At 44.5% G+C, this 18,139-nt stretch overlaps 1 protein-coding gene across 1 annotated transcript in view; it reads right to left on the reverse strand.

Annotated features, from left to right (window-relative positions):
* The window catches only part of LOC133358719 (parathyroid hormone/parathyroid hormone-related peptide receptor-like), a 67,676-nt gene extending 49,853 nt beyond the window's left edge, over positions 1–17,823 (reverse strand). The window contains exons 1-3 of the mRNA XM_061577160.1: positions 17,585–17,823; positions 9,719–9,824; positions 1,909–2,019 (exon numbers count right to left, since the gene is read on the reverse strand). Of these exons, the coding sequence (XP_061433144.1) occupies positions 1,909–2,019; positions 9,719–9,824; positions 17,585–17,650 (283 nt within the window). The 5' untranslated portion in view covers positions 17,651–17,823. The remainder of the gene's footprint in view (positions 1–1,908; positions 2,020–9,718; positions 9,825–17,584) is intronic.
* Between the last annotated feature and the right edge of the window lie 316 nt (positions 17,824–18,139).

The raw sequence follows: 18,139 nt of genomic DNA on the forward strand, positions 1-18,139 counted from the left end.
CAGTCGCTTAGCTTTTCATAATTAATTAAGTGTTGAACAAAATAAATTGACAGATCTAATGTTCCTTGAAAATCTAGAGAGTGGGAGGCAGACCCTTTGCTTGTAAACAGCATCAATCTACGTGCCACTGTCTTCTTGCCACTTAATCTATGTGACACTCAGTCCACCTAAATGGATTTTCGTAAGTGACTGGGGAGAAGATGTTTCACTGGTCTTTACACAAACTCATAATGACAATGTTATTGTTTTAGATTACATGTGGAGACTCAGAATGGAGTCCTGCGTATAACGTGCTCTTACCGGTGCTGTAACGATTTTGGAACGAATGGCCATGCTCGCATTGCATTACATACCAGATACTGTAATTTTCACATTCGGTGTAGGTAATGTAAAGGTACGTTTTCCTGCGTAGTATTTACTCGTATGAATGTAATTTTTCAAAAGGACCCATATTTGTGGGGTGCGTGTTTTATTTCGGAGCATCGTTTATTCTGGTATACAGTACTATGTTAATCTCTGACATCAATAAAAAGTTTATATCATTTGCTGGGGACTGCTAATAGAGATGAGCACCTCCCAATGCTCGTTGGAGTGTGGAGACACATTTACTTTGACCTGATAATAAAAATAGTAATAATGGGACAGTGTCTTAAAAGTTAATAGTGGCTATGTCAGATAACTGACCCATCAATTTCCAAACTGTATTTTCCAATCCATTGTTATCAAGCAAAATTGGCACGAAAATGTCTCTCGCATATAACAACGCACTAACTTTATCTTCCAATATCGCATAAAATCGCTGCCCGTAGCAAAAAAAACTACACTAAAACTGCAATTTGCACTCGATAGGATTCACCTCTCTCAGGGTAGACAATTGTGATTGAGTCGAAACTCAATTAAAATGTTGAAATGTGTGAGGCCTCCGGGGTAGCCAGATATTGGCTGAGTTTTCGTTATGTTCTTTAATATTTTTTCCCTGCGCTATTTCTGAACTTGATATGCGTGTTCTGCTGCTGGTGGTGATTCTAATACTAGGAAGAAAAATATTTGTGCTTAATACGTTTTCGTATAATGAAATTAATGAATAAAAAAGGAAAGTAAGGTTTTGATTCATTACTTGAAGTTTGAGAGTCAGCTTCAATGATACTAAATTAGCACACATTTAGCGCCCTGCAAAAAGTATATCATTATTATATACATCATCAATCATTATTGTTGACATCTGGTTCTCCAGTGTGCAATTAACATATCATTACAAGTTGGATAAACAACTTTCAATAAAAGAAATACATTTGTCACAAATGATTAATGTGTGCAATATTTTCATTCCATTAAACAACCATTTCATGTTGGGCTTTACCAGTCTTTTAGCTTAGAGTGCATTTTTAAGAATTCCGAACGATATTTTACAATCTATAAGGCAAATGTAAATTATACCCTTCGGTGTCGCATATATGAAACACCACTCCCACGCTTAAGGCCGAATACACATTCCTGGGATGTTGCTGTGGTGTAATGGTGATCACAATGGACTTTCAGTCCAGAGGACACTGGTTCTATGTGACCTCCCGGCAGGGGAAGTTGACACATTTCGGTATGTTTCTTACATTCAGCCCCACCTCTTTCCACTCGGCAGTATAAATAGGTAGGCCACAGTGAGTCGTTCGGCAGATCACATGTTGTGGGTAAAGTGTGGTTACTCCTACCTATTCCAGGATGACTGGCCAGCGTGGAAGAGTAGGCCAAATACTATCTAGAGGGGCTCTCTAGAGCTCCATCGAGTGGCGGCCCTTGCGCCAGCAGTGACGTGAACAAAACATTGCAGGATTGCTCCTTTCACTTTTACACATTGCTATAAAATGGTAACGTTGCACTGACCTCACATGGTTCCAAGTTATACGAACTTACCGTGTGCGTTAAAGTCGTAGATGTAGGAAGGGCATTTCTCACGCACCATTGAGCCTGGCAGCCCCCACGACCAGCAGATCAAGCCATCCCACTCAGCAGTGCAGCGAGTGTCTGTGGCACATATAAATGCTGAGTTCCTGCTCATAACAATGATGGGAAGGCAATGAGGGAGTGATCAGTATAAGATAGATAGAAAAAGCAAACCCCTTAGGAGCAAGTCCAGGTGTGCTTATATTTAAAGTTTTCCTTTTCCTCCTCCCCGCCAACCAGTGTAATGTAAGGATGCATTTCTCTTAACCTAACTGTGCTTGTAGAAGACGTTCTTATATCCAGTCTCTGCTGTTTTCGCAAATATATAAATACAAGTTCATCTCTGCCATAAAAAATAAATGTAAAACATAATAACACAATTCTTTTTTTAATTGAGAAATTCTGGAGAAACTCGATACTCACCAGACCTGGCTTTCAGGAACGTTTACATATTTGCAAGTTAAATAATCGCTTTGTTGAGAAAGAAATGTCCTAATGATAACGAAGTTAGGTGTGCTGTGAATGGATGGTTCGAGGTATGAGACAAATAACTCTTCCTGGCACAGATTAAGTCTTGAAACATTGGCGGGCCAAGGGTATTACACTTTATTTGGAGAATGTATGTGTTTAATCATTAGCTCTATGATGTGTTTTTGCGGTTGTATCAAGTGTTATTCCTGCAGCTCTCTAGCGTGTGGTGCAAAACGTTAGATATTATGCCAATCAATGCACAGCACAATCCAAAAACACATTGAATGGCCGTACCACAACATTTAAAGAGTAGTGAGTTTCATGATCGTTATTCGTAACTTGTTTTTGTTAGGCCACAGTATTTTCAGTGCCTTGTGTCCATGTAATCATCACAATGTCCTCTATTGTTGTTTGGTTTTCCGATAATTTAGCCATTTCTATTTAAGTAATTATTCTACCACATGTATCTGAATTAGCATCAAATCAACAAATGTAATATACATAAATATAGAAATAATAGTACGAACCGTCCCCGACTTACGAACGGGTTCTGTTCCATTGTCACCGTTGCATTGGTTACATTGCCAGGTTGTGTGAGAAACTTTCCAGATTTTGTTATCAATTCTTTTTTCGGACGGATGCTCTCAACGTCATTACACAATGCAACTGATGGAACGTTTTAATAAAGTGTGGCCCAAAGATTCACTTATAATCCTTTAAAAAACATGCACCTATTGTAACAATAGTTGTCTGCTGCTACGAAGTGACGGTAATTTCCCCAGTGCATGTGTAGTGACGTGGAATGAGTCACTGGAGCGCGTGCCGCTTGGAGATTGGGAGAAAAATAGATTTAGGGGTAACAGCCCGTTCTACCAGTTGCACCTGTGGGTAAGGCACAGAGCCATCTCGGGGATTCAGAGGGGTGTGGAGCCAAGGGTGGAGCCTGGTCACACTGTTCAGGATATAAGGCGAGCTCCGACTCACAGTCGGGGCTGCTGCGATCTGGAGTGGAACTCGTTGTGCCGTTGTCGTTGTGATCTTCACCCTCTTCAAGCTGTGGGTCTGGCAGCATGTTGGCTGTCCTGACCCGGTGTGTGGTTATCCCCTAAGGCTATGACGGCCGGAATAAAAGAGAGAGTACCTCCTGCTCGTGTCTGTGAATTAGCACACTACATTTGGTGTCAGGAGTGTTAACAACATTTTTTTTTTCATTTCTATTGTAGGGTTTTTAGGAAAAAAAAATTCCTTTCGAATCCTTGAGGGGGAAATAGGCTATGGCGGAATCCATGGTTCTCATCAGAACGTCCTCGAGCGAAGATGACGACGGCGAGGAGGGTTCTTGGGCAGCCCCAGCAGTCGAGACCTCGGCAGGGGGTCCCGGAGTGGCGGTCCCGGCGGGGCAGCGGGTGAAGAACGACGATCCTGCGCCGTCAACGGCTGGAGAAGGGCTGCGGGCACTCAGCGCGCGCATCGTGGAGCTGTTCTCCACGGTGACGGCACTGGTGGGGCAGCTGGGCAAGGAAGGGCCGGTGGAGGCGACTCCGCCGTCACTGCCGACCAAGGGCGGATATCGAGTCCTGCCGAAAGCAACTTGCCGGGGACGGCTCGTCCGGGGGCCCCTTCCCAGTGGCTGCCGTTTCTCAACTAATTTTCGGCTGCGGGGGATTATTGGGCGGTCTTCCGGCGGTGGTTCGCTGCCACTTGTGGGCTCACGGGGTGGTCCTATGCAGAGGCGCTACGTATTCTTCCCGCCACGCAGGACGACGCAGCCTTGGCGGTGTTTTTTTCCATTCCCGAGGTGGACAGAACGACACTGCATCAGGCGTATGGCCAGTTGGCGGCAATTTTTGACCCGCCGTCCAACGCGCGGTGGAAATTCGTGATGCGGAGTCGGGGGCAGACCGAGATGCCCCTTGCCTGCCGCAGCGCACTACTGTCACTGGCCCAGGATGCGTATCCCAGGATAGAGCGGGCAGGACTGGATTTTCTGGTGCTAGAGAAACTGTTGACGCTGGCTCAGGAAATGAACGTTTTTTTAATTCATGTCGCCCGATGCATGCAGGCCCACTGTAACCTGCGACGATGTGCCGGGGTGGCGTCCAGGGCTGGATTTCCGGGAGAAGAGGGCGACCAGGAGCACCGGGAGTCTCCCTGGGTCTGCGCGTTGGGTGGTTGGAGCCCACGGGGGAGAGTCGGAGCGGGACGACGACGGGACCAGCGGGGGGGATCTTGCCTCCGCCTTGGCGGAGCCCCGTTACCTGCTTCAGGTGTGGCCTGCCGGGCCACACCTCCAGGAGCTGTCGTGATGATTTGGGGCAGTTTTTCGCAGCTTCGCCCTGCCGGCCTCCACTCCTCTGGGTCCAAAGACAGGTCGCGATGCGTCACACACCCGGCCGACACAGCCACCTCATGCATTCCCATTGCAGTCAGTGTCGGGTGCACACGCCATCGCCCCTCATAGGGATACGGGGTACAAAGGTGGTGCTTCGGTGCGTGATGGTTGGCCACGGGGGTCCGGGCAATGGACCGCACTGGCACGCCGTGTCATGGCAGCGGTAGCGGGATCATCCACAGTATGTGGATTTGTGCAGGGTGTTGAGGTGCAGATGGTCATAGATACGGGGGCATCCGCCACCATGGTTTCCGAGTTAATTTTTAGGACTCTGCCGTCGACGGTGAGTTGCCTTAGTCCGGTCGATAATCCGTGTGTTGCCGCTAATGGCATTGTGGGCCAAATTAAGGCATCGATATGGATTGGCGATATTGAAAGGACGGGCCCGGTGTTGGTTTCACGTTCATTGGCGGTGCCTTGTTTATTGGGGATGGATTTTTTGAAGAGGATGCCCCTACGAATTTATTTGAACAGGGTTGTGTGGATTTACTGTCGGGGCATCGGTTGAGGTTTTTGGAGTCCCCAACTGGGTGGTGTATGGCTAACGCTGTGGTTCGGGCCCTGGTGTGTGAAACTGTTAGGGTTCCCCCGGGTGCACAGGTGCTTGTACCCTTGAGGCTGCAGAAGTGGCTCGAACCAGAAAATCACTGGGGGTGGGGTTATTTTAACCCCTTCCAATAAAGTAGTTCATGGGCTCACTTTGATAGGGGCTCAGACAATAGTGAGGGGGGATCAGGAGCCCTTCCTGCAAGTATTAAATGCTGGGCTGGATACCGCGGTCATACAGGCTGGTACAGTGTTGGCCCACGCGACGGCTGCATGTTGTGAGGATACGGATGATGTAATCACTCGGGTCGTCGCCGTGATTGAAGGGGAAGCGGTGTTGGATGACTCGTGGATGGATCCGTTGTGCATGGGTAATTCGGATTTGTCGTGGGAGCAGAGGGGCAAGTTGCGGGCATTGCTTCGGGAATTCTCCGATGTATTTAGTAAGGGTAAATTCAATGTGGGCCGCACGTCCCCGATGCATCACCATATTGATACGGGTGGCGCCGCTCCCATTTGTCAGAACTCATTTCAGTTTAGTCTGAAGGAAAAGGTCTACGTTTGTTAGGTGGTCGACGAGATGTTGGCCGCCGATATAATCTCCCCATCAACCAGTCCATGGGGTGCTCCCATTGTTCTGGTTAAAAAGGACAGGAGTTTGCGATTTTGTGTGGACTTTCGGAAATTGAATAAGGTCTCCATGGCGGACGCATATCCGCTCCCACGGATGGATGATTCGTTGGATGACCTGTCGGGGGCGCGATTTTTCTCCACCCTGGATCTATTGTCAGGGTTTTGGCAGTTGCCCCTGGATGAAAGTTCAAAACCGTGTTTCGGACTCCGCAAGGGCTGTTTCAATGTATGTGCTTCCGATGGGGCTTCACTCGGCTCCGGCCACGTTTCAGCGACTTTTGGAGTTGGTACTATCGGGGCTCCAATGAGAGTCATGTCTGATCTATTTGGATGACGTAATTGTGTTTGGCCGCACGTTACAGGAACATCTGCAGTGGTTGCATGCGGTATTTGTTAAAATGCGGGCGGCTAATTTGAAATTCAAGCCACAGAAATGTTAGTTCTTGCAAAAATTGGTTCAATACCTGGGGAACATTGTTAGCGAGTCCGGGATCACCATGGTCCCTGACAAGATTGTGTGCGTAAGTGGCCGACCCCCACGTCGGTGGGTGAGGTCCGCAGTTTTGTGGGGTTCGTGTTGTATTACCACTGCTTCATGCCCAGATTTGTGACAATCTTGATGCCGCTCTATGCTCTCACAGCTAAGGGCCAGAGGTTTCGGTGGGGGATGGAGGAGGAAGCCGTATTTGTTACGCTGCGCGACGGCTTCATGAACGCACTCCCCCTTTGATACCCCGATTTCTCCTTGCCGTTTACATTGGACACGGACGCCAGTGATACCAGGATCGGCGCCGTGTTGTCACAGGTGGAGAGCGTGGTCGCTTATGGTAGCCGGGTGGTGTCCCCCACAGAGCAGCGCTATTGTGTTACACTCCACAAGTTGTTGGCTATCGTGCACTTTGTACAACAGTACTGCCTGTACCTCCTATGGTAGGCAGTTTATGGTGCGCACAGATCACGCGGCTTTGCAATACGCGCTATGTGTTAATCAGCCGTCCGTGGGTTGGAAATATTGCAATATTATTAATTCGAATTCACCTAAAGGAAAGGGTTACACCACTGCAACGTGGACACTCTGTCACGGTTATCGCTGAAGAGCCAGTGTGCATGTTTGATGAGCGCCGGCCATTGTAAGCAGGTGAATGTGGGTGGGCCGGGCGCCGTGGTAGCATCGATGGATGCTCCGCCACCCGCACCGGGGGTGGCATGCGATAATACTATTGGTGTTGCACATGAGGAATGGGGGCGCCTCCAAGCGGAGGATGTCTCCTAACTAAAGTTATGGCGCCGTGGTGATGCACCAAGCGATAGCATGGGTCTAGGGAGTACGTCCCCCGTGCTCCTCCGAGATGGGCTACTTATGCGCTGGAATAGGGAAGTACAGCGGTACTGTATCGTGGTGCCAACTGCTCTGCGGGGTAGAGTGGCGAGAGCTGCCCATGTGCGATTGCACCTAGGGGTGCAGAAAACATTGGCTACGTTGAAGCTGAACTTCTTTTGGCCCGGGTTGGCAGAGGACGTTCACAACGTGCTCAAGGGTTGTATAGAATGTGTCCACCGGAAGCGCCCACCGAGACTGACCCGACCACCGCTGCAGTCCATTGGGGTGTCCCGTGTAAACGAGCTCGTTGCCCTCGACATCCTCAGGCCATTTCCTACCACTCCGAGGGGAAATAAATTATTGCTGGTAGGGGTAGAGTACCCGTCACGGTGGCCAGTGACATGGCCCCTACCGGATCAGTTGGCAGCGTTTATTACGGACGTGTTCCTGAATGGTTATGTAACGTCTCCTTACGGACCAGGGTGGAAATCTTTCTTAAAAATTATTGCAAGAGGTATGCGATTTGTTGGGTATGAAGAAAATTCGAACCTCGCCCTACACATCCCCAGACTGACAGGATGGTAGAGCATTTACATAGGACATTTACGTCCATGTTGTGCCAACAAGTCAACGAGGCACAGTCCGATTGGGACCAACACGTTCCGGGAGTTCTTGCGGCTGATCGGATGGCCCCTCATGCCTCTACTGGATTCTCCCCATTTTTTTTTTATCTACGGAAGAGAATGCGACCCCCCCCACCCCCATGGAAGCCAAGTTAAATATTGAGCCAAGCAAAAAGAGTCGCTAAATTACATAGGCCATGGCAGGGCCCGGTGGAGGTAATTGAGGTTAGGAGGCCGCAGTGTGTATGGATCCAGGTTGGTCGTAGGCGTTGGTATCTGCACCCATCACGACTGAAACCATATTTTCCACCTTATGAGGGAAATTCATCTCCACCATCTGATGGCCAGGTGTGTGATGTGTCTGACAGGGACGGACGTACGTTTACGGAGATTTCGCCTCTGCGAGACTCTGTTCTTCCATCCGCAGGATCCCAGGGCGTGACGCACATGGAAACGGCGGCGGTGCCGCCCACAGGCAGACCGGGGTAGACGGTACAACTGCCACCCGCTTCTTCCTCTTCTCCATCTTCGTCCTGGGGGGGACCACGCCATTGGGCCAGCTGCGAGTCACCCCCGGGGTCCCTGGGGGACCCGTGCCAGGTCCATACAAGGGACTGGCAAAAAGGACCCGTTCCAATATGGTTCGGTTCAGATGACCACCCCTACTCATCATTGGATTGCTGTTATTTTGGGGGCTGGATTGTTGCCATACATTGCGAAGTGTTACGTGGATATTGCGGTGTTCGTCGTTCCACTGCGCGACGCATGGAGGTCAGCCGAGACGGCTGGGTGTTTTTTTCACGGGGGGGGGGGGGGGTGGGGGGGGGTGATGTAGTGACATAGAATGAGTCACTGGAGCGTGTGCCGCTGGGAGATTGGTAGACAATAGAATTAGGGGTAACAGTCCGTTCTAACCAGTTGCACCTGTGGGCAAGGCACGGAGCCATCTGGGGGATTTAGAGGGGTGCGGGGCCGCGGGCGGAGCCTGGCCACAATGGGCAGGATATAAGGTGAGCTCCGACTCACAGTCGGGGTTGCTGCGATCTGGAGTGGAACTCGTCGTGCCGTCATCATTGTGATCTTCACCCTCTTCAAGTTGTGGGTCTGGCAGCATGTTGGCTGTCCCGACCCGGTGTGTGGTTATCCCCTAAGGTTATGAAGGCCGGAATAAAAGAGAGAGTACCTCCTACTAGTGTCTGTGAATTAGCACACTACATATGTACCAATCTAGCTACACTTTAATATCAGATGAGGTGGTGACGACTCGCTGGCAGAGGTCATGAGTCAAACCCAGAAGTTATGGGTTAATTGATTAGGGTGATTTACAGATACACTGTCTCTGTCCCCCATTCTTGCAATCCACATACATGTTCAGGATGTGTTCTGAATTTCAAATGAATCCGATACATATGAAACTTTGGCGTACATACAACATTTGGGAGATCCGAAATTTTTTCTAATTAATCTTAAAATATGATGTCGCCAGAAGTAAGGTAAATTCCTGTAAAAGTGTGTTTTTGTGTAACTTCTTAAATTATAAATATATATGTAAGGTTTACATTAAACTGTTAGTTTACCTAATGGAAAGTTCTGTTAAAATGCTTCATTAAATTCCTCATTTAAAATTGTTTAAACGATTTTTTTTTGAGTAAACAATTAAATTTAGTACATTTTGTAAAAATCCGGAGAAAAAAGTGATTCACCTGAAAATGGGCCAAAAAATATAAAAAAACATGAAATCTGAGACTAATCCCAGATGCATGAAAACCGATGCACACTGACACAACATCATACCCGCTAAAGATGCATTTGTGGAGAGAATTGTTCTCTCGCAATGTTTCTTGGCCTCTGTCAGCATGAACATCTGCTCCTCTTTGGTGATGACATCGTCAGAATCGATCTTTCGGAAAGGGTAAAAAAAATCGTGACGCAGCATTAAATTTGAAGCAGCGCATAGCACACACGTCACAAATGTCTGAGACACTTCAGTTATAGGTCAACAGATAAATTACATCAGTAGGAAAATAAATCCCGTTGCTTCACATAATGAAAACATGACTAATGAAAGTGCTTTAAAAATACCAAGCGGAATTCTTGATAGCACTCTGGTACGAATTACTCATTCAATGCATATTCGGAAACCACATTTTAACCCAAATAATTCAATTATCCTTGAATGCTACTCCTGAGCTAGTTACCTCATTCAAAAGATTTTGATACTACATTTACAGTATGACCAGTGACCCAAGGGTCAACTAACACAACTGTATATATTAACATTTAAGTTGTCCTATAGAGAAACTTACCACCACATTAGAAATGCGGAATCTACAGCAATGGCTCAGGACCGGCATCAGACATGAGTGCGATCCAGTTCCAAAGAAAATATGATTCATTGTTGTGTGTTATTCGAAATTAGTTATTGCAATACACGCGATTTCGATTTACCTACATGCATTTCTGTCGGTCACGTTTGCTCAAATATATTTTGATCGTGACCTAAGATATGAGGGACCACAATGCACTTCCTTAGGAAACATTGATGGCTTTTGTGTAATACACAAAGCCTAAGTGCTTTTTACAAATGTTTGCGTGTTTTAAACCACTGTTTTACCTGCGTCCGAACTGAAACACTTGCAAATGGTGAAAACTCAATCGCCCTATTAAGTAAAAAAAAAATGGGATGCCACAACAATTCCAAAGGATTTACATTGGCTTTCCATATCCAAGGGATGCGAATTTTAGATCCTCATGTTAACCTATACAACCTTCAATAAAACGGATATATATCCAATTAACTTCATGTTTACACTCTGGGAAGAGCCCTTAAATGAGCATACCGCTCTCCATGCAGCTTCCACGTGTTTGAGACTGACTGATAGTCAGAATATCTTTAGGTTGTGAACTTTATGTTGTGGCAGAGGTGATCCTGCAGGAGAGCCTTTAAACACGCGTGCAACAAAAAATAACGTTTGGAATATTAAGATTGGTTACGAGGAAATTAATGCGGGATTAAAAAATATGTTGCCAACAAACTTTAAATGGGGCATTGTTCATGACTATCCGTGTTTATCCTGCATATATCTTTCCGGTTAGTAACCTCAGCTAGTTGGGGTGACGACCGCGATTTTGCCCACAAACAAGCAGATATGTCCATATCGCTAAATTAGTACAATCTTCCAATGCAAGCATCGCCCTCATGAACACAACTGCTCTGCTCATAGCACACCTGCACACATTACTTCTTGCTGAAGGAGTTTCAGGGCAAATTTACTCACTGTATATTTTTAGGGAACGCTGTCGGTTTAATTTGGTGAAGGGATTATTAGCATTAGGCATTAGTCCAGCGTACAAGTTATGGTTATTCATCACAATCATTAATTATATTACCATATATTTCTATAATATTCAAATTGAGCCTTGGGTGGGGTGGCTTGGCACTATAATTTTCACCTTTTTTCAACAAATTCACCACTGGTTTGCATGGAGTTGACAGGAGGAATTGTCTAATCATGCCGTTTGCTCGAAATTGGATGCTAAACACCCATTCACAAATATTTAAATATTTACTGTTGGAAAATGTAATCATTGACCGAATGAATATAGTATTCATAGCTGACTTATTTTACACTTAATATGGATGATTCGTATGTATGTATGTTTACATGGATTAGCACTGCTGCACGATGTCCCTTTGGGTATGTTTTCAGACGTCAATATGAGTGACTCAGAATGTGTTGGGCAGTCTTCATGTTTTTCACCTTCACTTGCACCATTGATTATAAATATATGCGGTTGTGTTCGTTGAAGTTAGGTGAATGCAGCTTGTAAAAATACTTCTAGGTAATTGTAATACTTATTACCGAGGATTTTTATGGATTACGCGTATATGCTAACGAAACAAGCAATCTGAATTTTTATAATGAATATTTCAGTGCACCCAAACCGATTGTGGCTAAATTAACATCTTAATTTGAATCATAGCTTGTGAATGGAGAGTGACATGAACTGAAATTGTAACCCTAAAAACTGACATAAATTTTACATAGTGTGAACAGGGGCACAACCATAAATCAGAACCCACGTGACTATCATCATATTAAAAGGGATAATCATTGAATGTAAACCGGAACTGCATGTCATAAAAAGGGCATTGGCTCTCAGTGCACACACACCCCAAAGTGTATCAATGTCCTGCAAATTTGCAGGCACTGGAATAAGAGCCAGGAGCCCTCTACAGAAAGAGTAACACACTTAAATTTTGACTTAAAACTTTCGTGACTGTAGGAATTCATATTCTATGGTTCTTTCGGTAAAGTCACTTAAAAATAAATAATAAAAATAAAATAATAAAAATAAAGATAATACAAATATCATGACGTTTCGATCACAATACAAGTAGTCGTCATCAGGAACAGGGAGGTTAGCCTCTGAGGACAAGCTGTTTATAAATGTTTAAAGATGGGTGGGGCAGCTAATGTTAATGTAGAAGAAAGCTCCGACACCGGCAGTAGGTCTACACCAATCAAAGCATTGCACCTCGCTCCACACACCCACACTGCTGACTGTGGAGGTTGACAGGAAAACACAAATCAAGTCATGATCCAAAGTGGTTGATGACATCTTTCCAATGATCGCTCAGTCTATAACCTTCCTCTCAGTTGAAACTGTCTCTGTGTCTGTATATATGGATGGCTTCATGAACGAATTTTTGTTGACAACCAGTAGGCTTGCAAAATACCATCGTCTTCGAGAAAACTATTTCGTGTGAGCAAGCCGCAATAAAATAATGATCGGCCATAATGATCAGCCACGGCAGAAGTATTAGTCCTACAATGTTGCAAATCTGCCTTATGTTCACGGACACGGTCCGAAACATGTCGCTTAGTTTCCCCAACGTAACTGCTGTCTCAAATACAGCTTTGTTTGTAGACGCTGGGATATTGTATGTCAGGAATCTTGTCTTTCACAGATGGGATCAGATCATGAATTGTATGTACTGTGTTAAATCGGACCTGGATCTTGTGTTTGTTCATGATTTTGGAAATAGTTTGGTTACCCCTGCTATGTGAGGCAGGGTGATGGTTTTCATTGGATTTTCAGATGGCTCCTTCCTAACGGTCGGGGTGTTGGCTTTGCAGATCCGTAGTCAGAATATACATTCGCCTTGAGAGCTTGGTGTATGTGTTTGAGTCCACTGGTTAGGTTTTCATGGTCGGAGATACATTGAGCTCTATGGTGTAGCGTTTTGATGAGGGAATTCTTCTGGGATGGATGGTAGTAGGAATCAGGTTTTAGGTAGGCATCAGTATGGGTTAATTTTCTGTAGACAGAATGGCTCATTGAGCCATCTAATCTCTTTTTTCTTAGGACATCCAAGAAGGGTAGCATGCCATCCTTTTCTACCTCCGTGGTGAATTTGAGGGCTGGGTGTATGGAATTGATGTGGTTGAGGAAATTGGTTTAGAGCTGGTCGGCCATGTGGCCAGATGAAAAACGTGTCATCTACATACCTCTTCCACAGGGACGGGGGTAGAGTGGATGCCTGGATGGCGTCCGTCTCAAAAATTTCCATGAAAATATTGGCTACAACCGGAGATAAGGGAGAACCCATTGGGGTGCCTTCAGTTTGTATATAGAAAGTGACATAACCCCTGACTGCAAAAACTTGAGAGAACCCTCCTGAAAATAAATGTTTCATAACTGGGTAAGGAAGGCACATACAAATAAAAAACTAAACAAAAAATATCTTTTTAAATGTTACTAGGTAAGGCCCACTTAGCTATATAGTTCTTTTTCAGAAGCGACCTGGCCATAAGTGATAGCTCAACGACATGATTTATTAACAGAAAGTGTGTACCGGATTAATTGCACTAGTGGCAAATGCTATGTTGGGCAAACAGGACAAATAATCAGCACCAGACTAAAAGAACACCAAATAAATATTAAATACTCCCAAATACAACAGTCAGTAGTGACAGAAGACGCGTGCCAACAAAGACACTTAATTGATTTTGATAATGTTTAAGTTCTGTGCAAAACTAGTTAATACTGGTCAAGACTAATTAGAGAATCTATGGAAATTGAGAGAAATAAAAATAATTTTAACCATTCGGATAGCTATAGACGTTGTGCTGCTTGGAAGCGAATCATTAAATAATACAATATAAAAAATGCATGCCTATACAGGTCACCATACTTCAATAGGGATTCCCGTTGGTACGGCTATTTAAGTACACAAAATCGACAGGAAGTACAAGAACAATAGGCTTGCATAATGTGCATGTATAATGTACGTTTTAAACCATATAAATAACCCAAACGGCAATGGGTACCCATAGTCATTGATATGCAATCACGAATCCCCCATCACGTCGCGCAAGAAGAGCACACAAGCGTTGTGTGCTCTATTTAAGGAACGAAACAGGAGGATTTCTCCACGAATCTGGCTGTCGCCTGATGAAGCTAGTTGTACTTACTGGCGAAACGTCGTACTCATATTGTAAATGCTGTGGCTTGGCTCTCCAGCACACCGGTGTGTTGTACTAGTATACTACACTATACACTACACTATACACTACACTACTATACACTACACTACTATACACTACACTATACACTACACTACTATACACTACACTACTATACACTACACCACTATACACTACACTATACACTACACTACTATACACTACACTACTATACACTACACTACTATACACTACACTATACACTACTACATACTACACTATACACTACACTATACACTACACTATACACTAGTGCTGTACTAGTAACGAATTGACACGTTCTGTTTACGTGACAAACCTTACTAATTGGCTGTGTCGGGTGGTGGCGGCTTCAATGACACATTTATATATTTACGCGATCTGACCCTAAAATCATGAATTATGCATGATATTGGTCGCGAAAGCCTACGTGTTAAACTGAATTATGGTAAAAATAACGGATGAAATATGATGATAAACGAGGATCATGATTGATGACGATGTTGATGAGAATTACTGATGATGCACCAACCCTTATTTAAGGTTGAGTCTTCCCTAGGGGATGCTCAAATCTGAGTTTTTCCATGGCTGGGAATTTAACTTAGGTAAGTGGTGTTGTAGCAAAGTGAGCAAGCCACTGCGCCACGACTCCCCACTTAAATATTCGAAAAGCAAAGGCAGTGACTTCACAAATGGCGGTAAATTAATTGTATTGTTCAAGATGAACGGTAAGGTTAATTAGAGTGATCAATGCTAGGAGGAAAACATACCTGGATAACAGTAACACAAATTGCTAGTTAAAATGCAGACACGGAAAGATTGCATATCCTTTCCGTAATACTCAAAATGTATAGTCTTCCCTCGTTATTCGCGAGTGATACACTCTGGAGATGCTCGTGAACAGCACATTTCGTGGATAATGATGTTTGCCTACGAAAACCTTTTTTTAAAATCATTTACCTTATATAAATTCGTAAATACGCTGTTAAATACGTATACATCATCATTGACGCAAACCTTTTAATTGGTTGTAATGATCTCTTTACCTCATTATTTTCACTCTCATCATTTTATCTCATCACTCTCTCTCGATGCAGTCATGTAGAGTTCCAGATGCGATTCGCAGACAGCCAAATAATCGCGGATATCAAGTGCGTGTATAACGAGGGAATACTGTAGCAATTAAAAAAATGTAGTAAATACACAAATGTGCAACTCACACAGTTTTTGTTATATTCGGAGGCACAGGAAAACACAGACAAACGGGAAGGCAGCCAGAACCAGCACCAACGTGTGCTCAATCTCTGTGGCTCTATATTGGGATATTTGGCCAACTCCATGAATTAGTGTTTATGCCTGTGGGAGCAAACCGGAGGAAACCCAGGTGTGCAAGGGGGGCAACAATCCACTGATAAGTGGAGTCCTCTTAACACCATTTCCATCATGGGTGTTTGACCGTACTGAGCTGCGAGATGGCCAGAAAATGGCAGAACAGCAATGGATCACTGAATATTCACAATAATTTTTTGCATTAGATTGCGTAAATACAAATATGTCGTTCACCAACCCCCACCCGACACAGCCAATTAGCAAGGTTTGTCATGTAAACAAAACGTGGCAAATAGTTACTAATTCAGCATACCGGTGTGTTGGAGAGTAGAACCACAACATTTACAATTCGAGAACGAGGTTTCACTGGTGATTACAACCAGCTTCATCAGGCGATTTGCCAGAATTGTGAAGAAAAATTATATTAGTCACGAAAGCCTACGGGTTGAATATATAGTTTCCTCTCATAGACCAAGCACCCGTTTGAACTCAGATGTTCTCCCGGGACCACTATCTCGTCTGCATCATCTTCTATGTCAAAATTGTCACCATCGGCAATATCATCATCGTCATGGCCATTTTCATCATCTGCTGCATGCAACAGGTCATTATCATCCTCATTACCATCAAAGCAGCTGTGACATCCTGATCATCTTTCCATATCATCATCGTTTTTTCGTCTTCATGTTCCTTTGTAATCATATAATTATCAATATATCCATGAACACTTCATCACAACGTTCATATGACATTAACGTTAATTAAAGTAATCTTTTGGTATTTCAAAATAATGTTGTGTTAAAAAGCAACGCATTTCACAAAATATCCCAATCATGCAATATTAATTTTGATATTAAATAGCTATTAATAATATTGATTTTAAATGCACATATATTTTGCATGCATAGCAGTAGTTAATCCAAACATTATACATGATGATTGAAATAAATAAAATACGAATTGCTTGTCTCCAAGTGCATGTATGTAAATAAAGAGGAGTAAATGTATTGTGAGCATAAAATTAACGTAACCAAGCTCAAACCCCATCTGTTTTCAGCCACTGATATTGATGTTAGGGTTTTACATTCATGGTAATCGCTGGGAGTCTGTTGCATACATTTACATTCTCACCTAACTTCATTGTTGCATGCATGGTTGCAAAATATTATATACAAAGAAAAAAAGCAAGTGGTTCATACAATATTTTTGGGGCACATCCTCGTGAGTAAAATGTGTGTTGCACATCCCTCCACCACCCAACAACGCCAATTAATAAAAGTGTCACGTCAACAAACGTGTCAATCTGGCTGCTTCATCAGCACCACCGGTGTGGCGGACAGCAATCCACACCACTTAGCAATTTCGTACAATGTCCTGTGTGTCTAAATACCAAACATTCCATATAACACATGCTCACATTAACTTTATTTTCAAGCTATTAAAAATAATGTCGTCACTTCCACAAACAAATTAATAACACGAGCAAAAATGTTTTACGTCCCTCAAGCAGTCAAGTCACCGCTCGATAAAGGCCACCGCATGCACGTGTTAGTCATAGAGGTTGTTTGGCCATACTTCACCACGCTGGTCAGTGTGTATTTATGAAGGGTTTTGGGGGTGGGAGTGTTCCAGAACTGTTTCAGATATCACTCTCCACGAACGTTAGCCGTGGACGACAATCGAACGATCACGTGTGCACATTGGTTTCAGTCAGTGTTAAGCACAATTATTTAAAATGCACTTAAAATATGAGAACCGCCGACTGACTAATTTACACTTCAAAAAAAATAAAATCAAGAGGCACGACCATTATGTTTCTCACCTGTGCGTAGACGTGGGCACACACCAGCAGGACATGCACGTGCAGTGCCCGTGCATAGAATCCCATTGCGGACCACCGACTCGATGCACAGCAGTAGCAGCAGCAGTGGCAGATAGACACCAGAGCGTGCGTCCCCCCCTCTTTCCGCGTGTGCGTCTTCCTCTGGCTCGCTCTCTCGCTCCCTCTCTCCTGCTACACCACTTCTCTGTGTTATACGGGACGTATAGGATCCGCGTGCAGCCTTGTATCTCTAGCGCTCGGCCGAAATGAATCGATGTCAGTGGGGCTTTTCAATTGCATGGCGGTGCGAATTAATTCCAAGCGTTCACATTGATTTTGCTTCCCTCCCTCCGCACTCCTCCCCTCTCCCTGCTCTCACGCTGCCTCTCCCTGTCTCCCTTGAGCCCGTCACGCCTTGATAAGTTCACACGAGCGGCCACAGTGTGCATGGCAGGACTAACACGCCGGCTATAATGTGTAAGTTATACAGAGTGGCCCAAAAGTCAGGACACATAGGGTTATTTCATTTAACACTGCCATTAAATTTTTTTCATT

This window comes from Lethenteron reissneri, chromosome 7 (genome assembly GCF_015708825.2).
Source record: "Lethenteron reissneri isolate LAM-NWPU_2019-01 chromosome 7, ASM1570882v1, whole genome shotgun sequence".
Lineage (NCBI taxonomy): Eukaryota > Metazoa > Chordata > Hyperoartia > Petromyzontiformes > Petromyzontidae > Lethenteron > Lethenteron reissneri.